General features: G+C 36.9%; 2 protein-coding genes across 2 annotated transcripts; one reads left to right on the forward strand and one right to left on the reverse strand.

The window, feature by feature from the left end:
• The first annotated feature begins 623 nt into the window (after window positions 1–623).
• On the forward strand, window positions 624–2459 carry LOC129881568 (protein NODULATION SIGNALING PATHWAY 2-like). Its single transcript, XM_055955740.1, has one exon. The coding sequence runs from the start codon at window positions 775–777 to the stop codon at window positions 2266–2268; it is 1494 nt and encodes a 497-aa protein (XP_055811715.1). The 5' UTR covers window positions 624–774; the 3' UTR covers window positions 2269–2459.
• A 748-nt stretch (window positions 2460–3207) lies between these two features.
• On the reverse strand, window positions 3208–9166 carry LOC129882436 (ubiquitin-activating enzyme E1 1-like). Its single transcript, XM_055956728.1, has 7 exons — window positions 8933–9166; window positions 8469–8827; window positions 7829–8046; window positions 6081–6869; window positions 4809–5677; window positions 4283–4718; window positions 3208–4006 (listed from the first exon to the last, which is right to left on the reverse strand). Exons 1-7 carry the CDS (start codon window positions 9127–9129, stop codon window positions 3410–3412), a joined length of 3465 nt encoding a protein of 1154 aa, XP_055812703.1. The 5' UTR covers window positions 9130–9166; the 3' UTR covers window positions 3208–3409.
• Between the last annotated feature and the right edge of the window lie 981 nt (window positions 9167–10147).

Below are 10147 nucleotides of genomic sequence, written 5' to 3' on the forward strand. Positions count from 1 at the left end.
ACTTTAGTTTTCGAAATTATTTTTCATACTACATTTACTTCGCCGCTCAAATACATGTATCTCAATATATGCAGGTCAAATTAGGTATAGTTTGTTCCAGATACATCCAAGCGTGTTTCGAATGTATTTGGAATACATTGACTCTCTCGTTCGTCTCTCTCTTATCTTGCTAGCCTCTCTCCTCTCTTGCCCGGCTCTCTCCCTCTCTACTCTCTCATCTCTTCCTATGTATCTATAATTTAAAATGTATTTGGTATTAAAGATACATGTATTTAATATGTTTGATACATATATATAACTGAAATATACATGTATCTATCTGAAATATGAAGGAGTGGTGTATCTGACTTAAAATTTAGTATAAAATTATTAATTAGTGAGAATATATGTAAGTATTTCAAACTATAGAGTGAACTAGTATTTATGGTAGGAATATTTGTGTAATTTTATATTCCTTTTCTTAATTGTTATTGTAATCCGTTACAATAAGTTAAATTACGATAATAATTTTAAAATGATGTACATGGCGTATACGTCCAATCCCTCTTTATATGTGAAACTCTCAACATTTTTAGATTTCTAGTCTCCAATTTGGTATTTCAAATGTTATGAGTTCCCTTTTTGAGAATTCTTGTTATAAAGAAATTACTTTAAAATTTCCTCCAATGATATTATATATACCTCTTCACCAATCATTGGGAGCATACAGTTAAAACACACAAACCTACAAAAAGGGAAAATTTCTTCTTCCCTTGTAAGAAAAGCATCAAGAAGATGATTCTTCACAACTTATGGTCTTCAACTAACCAAATTGATCCCTTTTATGAATATCAAAATCATGGTGTTTCTTATTCTTCACTCAACTCCAAAGATCAAGATTCCTCTGAAATTTCCTTCTCAGATTTCACATCCCTTTTCCCTGATGATGATGTTCTAGCTGATCTTCCCATGGATGATATGGAGTTTGTTGATGTCTCCCGATGGTTAAACGATAGTGAACATGAAGGATATGATAATATGAAAATCACTTCAGACACGCAAAAAGATGGAGATTCATGTAGTTCAAGCGTATCCATTGACACCTCAACAACGATAATACCATCAAGAAATGGTGCTATTTCACTTGTACTTCCAGGAAATAGTAGAGAAATGGATACCCTTCATCACTTATTATCAGCTTATGGAGAGGCAATGGAAAATGATCACAAGGAACTAGCACAAGTGATCATAAGAAGCATAAAGGGGAAAATAAATCCTTTAGGCGAATCATTGGAACGAGTTGCTTCTAACTTATTCCAGGAAATAGAGGATCAAGGAAGTTACTTGAGACAAGAATCAAACAAGATTATTGAAGTAGCATTCAAGGCCTTCTACCAAATTTTCCCATTAGGGAAATTTGCTCATTTTGCTGCTAACTCAGCAATTATAGAAGCTGTTCCTGATGATGCACAAACCATTCATATAATAGATTATGACATTGGAAAAGGGATTCAATGGCCTCCAATTATTGAAGCCATGGGCCAAAAAAGAAAGGCTTTAAGATTTACGTTCATAAAGAAAACAGAAGAAGAATCAACAAGTGATAAGTTGAGATTTGAGGAGACCAAAAGAAGATTTCTTGATTATGCTAATCCTTTTGGACTAGCATTACAAGTTGAGGAGATGACATTTGAAGAATTGTCAAGTGAATTGAGAAGAATGAAGAAAAGGGGTAAAAGGAGTGAATGGTTGGTTTTCAATTGTATGTTTAAACTCCATATGGGGAAAAGAACACGTAGAATCGATGCGTTAGAGTTTCTAAAACTAGCTAAGGAATTGTTATTAGCTAATTCTTCAACTCACAGAGGACTTGTCACTTTTGGTGATGGAGAAGCAATGGACAATAGTCAAAACACAAACAATACTTTTTCTTCATTCTTTAACAAGAATTTGATATATTACCAATCGATTTTCGAGTCATTGGAGTTGTATTTTCCAGCTTATCTTTCACAAGCAAGACTTGCCATGGAATCCCTTTTTCTAGCACCTCAAATGTGCTCATCTTCTTGGTTTCAAAACTGGGAAGAGATGACAAGAAGTGCTTCTAATTCTTGTGGAGAAATTGGGTTGCAGGGTATGAGAGTAAGCAAAGAAAACTTATTACAAGCCAAAGAAGTGGTGAATGAAAGAGAAACTCCATTAAAAGTGAGGATTGAAGAAGAAAGACAGCATGAGATGGTCTTGGAATGGAAAGGGACATCCTTAGTCAGAGTTTCAACTTGGATGTAGAACAAGAACACAATAGCAGAAAACTACAATTCATTCTCTATGATATTTTCTTTTACTTGTGTTTCCTATCAAGTGCCAAAAGTGTATAGACAATACTAATATTAGCCTGTCAGTGTACTTACTTTGAATATAATTGTTAAAAAACACAGTTGTATATGACAATGTGATGCATCTTTTTTTTTTTAGTTTGTCCCAGGAAGAATGATATTATTTATATTTAAAAACAAATTTACTTTTAAACTTTTCATTTTTACCTTTTTAATGAGAATGATTTAATTTTTCTAAATTGATAACTGTATTTTATAGTGACATAATTTATAACTACATATACTTGTTATCGATCACTAATTTTTTTTAAAAAAAAATTCTTAAATTTCATCTTCAATCAAAGTGCATCAATAAAATGAGACGGGGGAGAGTAATATTATCTTGTTCTTCAGTGTGAATTTTTCATTTTAAATGGCCAAAAGCCAATTTAAAGAGATTTTCCTCCATAATTCAGATGCCAGGAGACCAAAGGGGAGGAAATCAGCATATGACTATTGGGTCCAGTGTTATATTCACTTTGATATTATTTTAGCCCTTGCATTAACAATAGATGGTACTATTCTTATTATAATACACCTTATTCTGGACTATACAAATACACCCTACTCATTGTCGAGAAAAAATAAGTCAGGCATATAAATTTTTCCATGGTTGTACTCGTTTTTCCTTTTTAATCACATATTCCTATCAGAACAATAATTCAGCTACAATAACCGAAAAGAACCACTTTAACCAAGTTTGGAAATGTAAATATCACAGCAGCAGCATTTTAGAAATTATGGTACCGAAGCAAATGGTTAGTTCACAACTTTGAATCCATCAACGAAACATCAGCTATTTCTTCAAATAGTTGAGCTAGAAAATGGAGACATGCCACAAAGTAGATGCTCGAAGTTCCAACAGTCAACATATTTTTACTACTCAACAGTCGGTTCTGACTTTGTACGCAGGCTAGCTAGTACAGAAAATAATATATCTATCTATCTATCTAGCTTTGCCAACAAAGAAAGACCAAACATAGCATGAAGAAAATCAACTGTAACCTATGATTTCAGGCTACTCTTGTGAGTGGTTACAGGATAGAACAAACAACCTACTTGAAATAAATGGAAATTTGAGGGATATCAACATCATTGTCTTCATCATCCTCACAAGCCACTACCACATCAAAATGTTTCCTGTATGGAGGCAAATCTGCCTTGGCCACTTCCTTGGCAAGATCCACCATTTTCCGATCCATACGCTCTTTATGCTTAGGGAACATGCTGTTATAAAGTAAGCAGCTCCCGTAAGAGATGCTATAAGCATTCAGACCTTTGTTTTGAAGCCACTGAAGAAGCTCCCTTAAAGTTGGATTGTCTTCCAAAATCCACCTGTCCCACACAGTCCAGTGCATGTCCTTATGCTCGATCACCTTTGGTGGAACTGGTTCAGCCATGGAAAATAAAGGAAGAGCCAAGTTGGCAAAAGTGTTGCGGTAGTCCTCCACCTTATGACCTCCATTCAAAACCTTATAGAGCTCTAGACAAACAAGACCAGTGGCCATAGCAGTAGAAGTAGCAATTGCTGGAATGATCCTCCCTGCTATGAATTTGGCCTTCAGTTTATCCACTTCAGGGATGCTATAGTTTCTAGCCCTCATGTTTGCAAGTCCAGCAATGAAGTCCATATGATAGTTGGTGTCATCATCCTGTAATTCAGACAAACTTAATTTGGAGAGAAGATGGAAGAAATAAACATATGATTATAAATTGAACATCTATCACGGTAAGAAGTTGATCTTCCTCATAAAATGTTTGTTAAAACATCATGTGGTTCCTCAAGTTCAGCACCAGTCTGTATATACATGTCAGATCCTTTTCTTTTCTTCCTACCAGGAAACGCATTCACCAAACCAAATGATCGTGCTATCAAAAGATGCCTTTTAACATATGCAACATGCACGCAATAGAGAGAGAGTGTGCACCTTTTCAAATTGAATGGGGTTCATCTTGTAACCTGAAGGTAGTTTCTGACGACACGTTTCCAGCTGCCTCACCAACTCATTGATGACTGCAGCATCATCTATGGATGAAGCCGACATGCTGGTTGCTTTCTCATCTGTCACAATCTTCACATCTTTCTTTGGCTGGAAATCGGGGACAATCACTTTACCAACAGCTTCAGCTAACTTTTGAGGAGAGTTCTTAACCCAATCTGGAATGGGAATGCCAAATGTTTCTGCTCGTAACATGGAGGCTGCCAGGAGAAATTGAAGATGACTGGCATCATCAATAGAAAATTGCAATGGCCGAGGGAAACGCTTTGGTGCTGACCAGAATGGAGCACCACTACTTGTAGTAGCATCCTCGGGAAAAGTATATGTCAACTGCTTCACACGGTCTGCAAAGTAATCTTCAAACCTGGTTACAAGGAAAAGCAAATGGTTAAGAGCATATGTAAAAAATCTGCTCAAATGAGTAAAAGTTTAGTTGGTTTTTTGATGGTTATACCTCAGGCGAGCCCAGGTTATGCAGTCTTCAAATGAATCACATCTTTCCTTATCGAGGCATTCAAGAACACGATCCAAAATGTCCCTGGCCTGTGCATCACCAGCCTTTTGCATAGCAGATATGTAATCACTAGGATTAATCAGATAAGCATTAACTTCAGTTGGTGTCTTTTCAAGCAAACCCTCAAATTCTGACCGTGCCCATGTTAAGCAATGATCGATGTTGTGTGGGAAAGAGTGAACTGTACACATAGGTGCTTGTTTTTCTGGTGGATCCCTTGATGCACCATAATTCTCTGTAAGGTGAGGAATTACCATCTGAGTGTTGCACTTGGCACCCAAGGTTCCAGACTCCAATAGTGGTTTTTGAAAATACAAACACCTCTGATCAATGTAAAGCCTGGCATTCACGTTATCTAGTGCATTGACCACAACACTCAAATTCTCCCAGAATGTATCATCAAATACACTTTCTGTTTCAGGGCTTGCACGGTTTTGCAGTGCTTCAATGTGAATGCGAGGATTGATCAGAGAAGCAGCGGCAGCAGCAACAGTAGACTTGGCTTGCCCAATGTTCCAGTCACGGAAGAGGAATTGCCTACTAAGATTGCTCTTCTCAATGACATCATCATCTGTAATTGTTAGCTTTCCTTCATCACCACAACAAACCCCCATGAGAGCTAAATTCTTCAAGAACTCACACCCAAGTGCACCAGACCCAACTACAAAAGCTTTTGCCTCTTCCAGCTTCTTCTGTAGCTTGTTTCCGAAAACTGAGATTTGGGCATCATAACGACTATTCAAGGGCTTCAAATCATTTGGATCCAATGGTTCAGTTGGAAGAGATTCAACAGAGTCAAAGTAGAAAAACTGTCGCAAACAGATTGAAAACAAATGGTTCAGTGACAGAACATTCCAAGACTATTAAAAAAGCAACCATAAATGACAACAAAAGGCTATATATGCAGCACCGGAAACTAATTTAATCCAAAATTTCAGGTAATAGTTACCACACTGCCAAAGATACATACATACGTATATTGACAGTCAAGAAGACAGACTCAAAACATCATGCTTCAGAAGCAAAATCGTGTTCAGATAGAGTTCCCTAGCACTCCATTCAAATTGGCGTTAAAAATCTAGAAACAAGTCCCATATGATCTAATATGAACTTGTTCAAACAAGGCAGCAACAAGTTAAACAGATCATCCCGACTAAAAATATGCATGAAATTTAAGAGTTCTGGCTAAATTATAACAATTCATTTACTGACCTGGTATAGTGGATGGAACTTCCCAGAGCAAGCCTTCACAACTTCTTGCCCAACAATACCCCCAAACATGGCTGCCATTGGGTTTAGCACAGCCCGTGCACCAAATGCAAAGTTCCTAATAAGATTATGGTCGATCTCAACTTTTGCAACGAGACTATTGTTCATGTCAGTCACAATTGAGATTAGCCTCTGAGCATCTTCCTCAGATCCAGCAACAGGAAAATGTCCTGATAAAGACACAAACTTATCTAGGGCTTGAAAGGTCAAGTGTAAAATAGGTGGGCGGTCAAACTTGGAGAAGTCACTCAGAAGAAAGTCACCAGGATCCCTAATTGCTTTTCGCAGTGGCTTGAATTTTAACGATTTAGGCTCCTTGACTTGAGTGACGATACCCCCTCTTTCATATGCTGCATACTCTGTGGTATCATCTTCAATAGTAAATGAATATGGCCTTGCACTTTTTATTTTTCTAGCCCTCCCATCATTTAGCTCTGTCATGCCCCGCACTTCAGAAAATATAACCAAGTCCCCATCCTGAAACTCGAGCCTCTCATCATCAATACATGCCACAAGAGCAGGATCGTCATTGCTGATAGATGCAATGATTCCTGTGTGGGGATCCTCACCATCAACATCAACAACTGTAAAATCAGGGCCAAAGTCACAAAATACACTACCAAAAAGGCCTCTAACTTCAGTTTTGATGAAAGCGATCGGAGGCTGGTGTGTATGACAGTAATCATCAAATTCAAAAGCCTTCTCTAAGCTGATATCTGTAAATACAACGGCCTGCAAATAAAGTATAGCGCATTCAGGATGTTATCTTCCCCAAAACCATGCCAGGATATTAGTAGCATAATTATAACATCTCGGCAAAATTAACTCTGTTATGCTCATATCACTGACAATAAAAAACATAACTACTGACACCAATGCTTCACCGCCCAAACATACATTCCTGATACTGTCACTCCCACAATAAATACGGACACAGGCCACTAGTGTTTATGAAATCTTAACTATTATAACTGTATAGTGTAAAGCAACTACAATTTCATTTAGCTTGAATTATATTTAAAATAGATCTCTGTTGATCGGTATATGGCCTATATCCTTTTTGCAACTATAGTAACATTTATTGAAAAGCTAGGATCCTTTTCTTTTGGATAGGTAAAATTGGCAAAGAGATTTTATCCTTGACAAAGTGACTAGAAGTCAAATAAATAAGAGATCTAGGAAACTAAATTAGAGACATTTTCTTTATGCACTTAATCAGGATATAGGTCATTTCTGTTCTGGAAATTAAAAATATATCACTTTTCGAATGGAAAATCGCAACAACTTTCACTTTCTATAATTAATCCAAACACGGATCAATTCGGTTTTTTATAAAATCTTAACCATTCTCACTATTACGTGGAAAGAAACCACAACTTGGTTTAACTATGATGATATTTTAAATTAGATCTTGGTTTGGTTAGTTTTTCCGACTTGTATGTCAATATAGGGGCAAGTGTGAGATTTAGATCTCCTATGTTGTCCTAAAGTATAATTAGTGAGTAGTAGAATAAAATGGACCAAATGGAGCCAAACAGGTGTAGACAATTTATAATGCCGGTCCAACTAGTTTGGGACTGGTTTAAAATTACTGCATCAGCGTTACAACAGTAGTACAATCAGTAAGTCATAAGACGCGAAAATTATGCATTATAGTCAAAATCAATAATATCAGGCACATGTCTACTTGCCTGGAAATTGGAAAGTTGTTCTTTAGTCAAAGCATCCGTCAACGTAGAGATAATGACAGTATTGTTTAGCTCTTGCAACTTCTGGACAGAAGCAAGTGCCCTATTCTTCCCAACATCCTCCTCTGTGAAGATAAAATTGCTAGATAGATCCCACAACTCCACATTTCCTTCATCATGCAAAGTAACAGACTTCACACCCGCAAGAATAAGGTTCTTTGCTGCAATAAGGAAACACAAGTCTGTTATATCACATACTTTTAACAGAATAGTTGTCATATTCAGCACATTGATGACTCCCAATCAAATCCTCATTTTATCAGTTATCACTATCTCGAAAATCTACAAAAGTAGGTCAGTGAAAGAGCACATGCAAAACAGACATTATCAGTCAACTAGGCATCATTATCCATTCTACTGCATTCAGGCCCACATGCAACAACATACATTATCAATCAACTAGGCATCAATGGAAATGAAATGAAAACTTTAATATACACCATTTCATGCGCGGAAATGGAAATGAAAACTTTACAAAGAAGAAAACAAATCATACTTCATTAAATTCTCCTTTAATGCCAGACTTCGAACTTTCAATTCCAGCACAGTAAATAGCAAGAGGAATAAATACAGAAAAATATACCAATTTCAGCGCCAAGGCCTTGCAAGCCAGAGATGAGAACATTAGCTGCAAAAAGTCTACGCATAGTTTCACGTCCATAGACGGCGAGTTGACGGCTGTGAAGATCCTCATCGATATCAGACAGATTACGCAGATCGACCGGAGATATGCCACCGGTACGGACATTAGTGGCGTTGCCGTTAGCGCTAACATCACCGGTAGCAGAACCAGCTCCTCCCATAGTCACCGTCGACGAATCACCAGCAGCGGCGGCAGTGACCTTGTACTTCTTGGTTAAAGGATCCACTGAAAAGGCTTCGTTCTGTCCTCCGACTTCAACTGTCGATGACCTCTTCACAGGAAGCATAAAGTGCTCTGAACTGCTCGATTCAACCATTTCAACAAATCAACAAGATTAAAAAAACAAAAAAAAAATGCGTTAATTGAAAAGTTGGAAGAGAAATGATAATAGGAAGAGAGGGTACCAAAAATGGAGAATATGAAGGAGTGAAGGAAGTGAGATGAGATGCGCGTGATGATTAGGGTTTGTGTGAGATGCTTTGAGCTTAGAGAGAGTGGAGGTGTGTTGTGTGTGGGTTCGTATCCACGATAACCAAAAAATGGACGAAGATTGTTTAGGGTGGGCCGAAAGGCATGCAAATATTCCATTGGGCTTTTCCATTTCCTTTTTATAGACGACATTGTTAGAGCATGTGCTTACTATTTCTCTATTCTCATAAATAGATTTTTGTGCAATTTTTGCTCTATTAACTTCTTGATTCTGCTTATTGTTTCTAATTATAATTTTTGATATAGCTTTTTGCTGTGGTTTCACCTTTCCTCTGGGAGACTCCGTATTTTTTTCGCATAATATACATCACATGATATTAGTGTATGAGGTGTATATGATTTGGTGTATCATGTTGGAAGAATAAGGTTGCAAAGGGGTGGTAATATCAAAAAATTAGGCTAAAGTTATAGGTAAAGGATGTCCTTAAACAAGTTCAAGTTAAAGGAATGTCCGTGTAACATCCCGCACGTTGGGAAGGTTTAAATTAACCAGTACCTTCGGGGTAAGATTAAGAGTGTACTATATGCTAAGAAGAATGTGTTATGAGGTAATATAGTCGTGCAATGATCGTAAGTTAAGTTTTAAAGTCAAACGAGTTGCGAAATAAAAATTGACAAAAGTAAGCGTAAGTTTCTTTAATAAACTTTCTGAAATTTGAGTTAAATATCTCAGAGATTTTCTCCTAATCTATTAAGTTTTGGAGGCCCCCCCGATATACCAAATTGAAGGTCTATGAGTCTAGTTTCCAACGCACTAAACCATTCATTTATACTACTTCAGAATAGAGAGATATTTACATTTTTGTGAGATTGCACAAGTAGGCACGTAAAGGTGGGCCCCTAGCCCCTATGTTGGTTTAGCTTTATAAGATTTGATTTTCCTTCGTTTTATCTCATTATTTTCACACAAATAAGAAGAAAAACAGCCCAAAATACTCTATAAGGTTCCCGTATTATCCAAGACAAGATTTCTAAAATCTCAATGTGGTTTCACCTTTAGAATGTTCGTGGAGATTCTCTTACTTCTTTCCTCCTCGTTGGTTGTGATTTGAAGGATTTTTCGAGGTGAAGAAGTATCATTTTTAGGTGGTGATGATGCTATTTGGAGGTAATAATTCTCATTCTTTATT

This window comes from Solanum dulcamara, chromosome 3 (assembly GCF_947179165.1).
Source record: "Solanum dulcamara chromosome 3, daSolDulc1.2, whole genome shotgun sequence".
Classification (NCBI taxonomy): domain Eukaryota; kingdom Viridiplantae; phylum Streptophyta; class Magnoliopsida; order Solanales; family Solanaceae; genus Solanum; species Solanum dulcamara.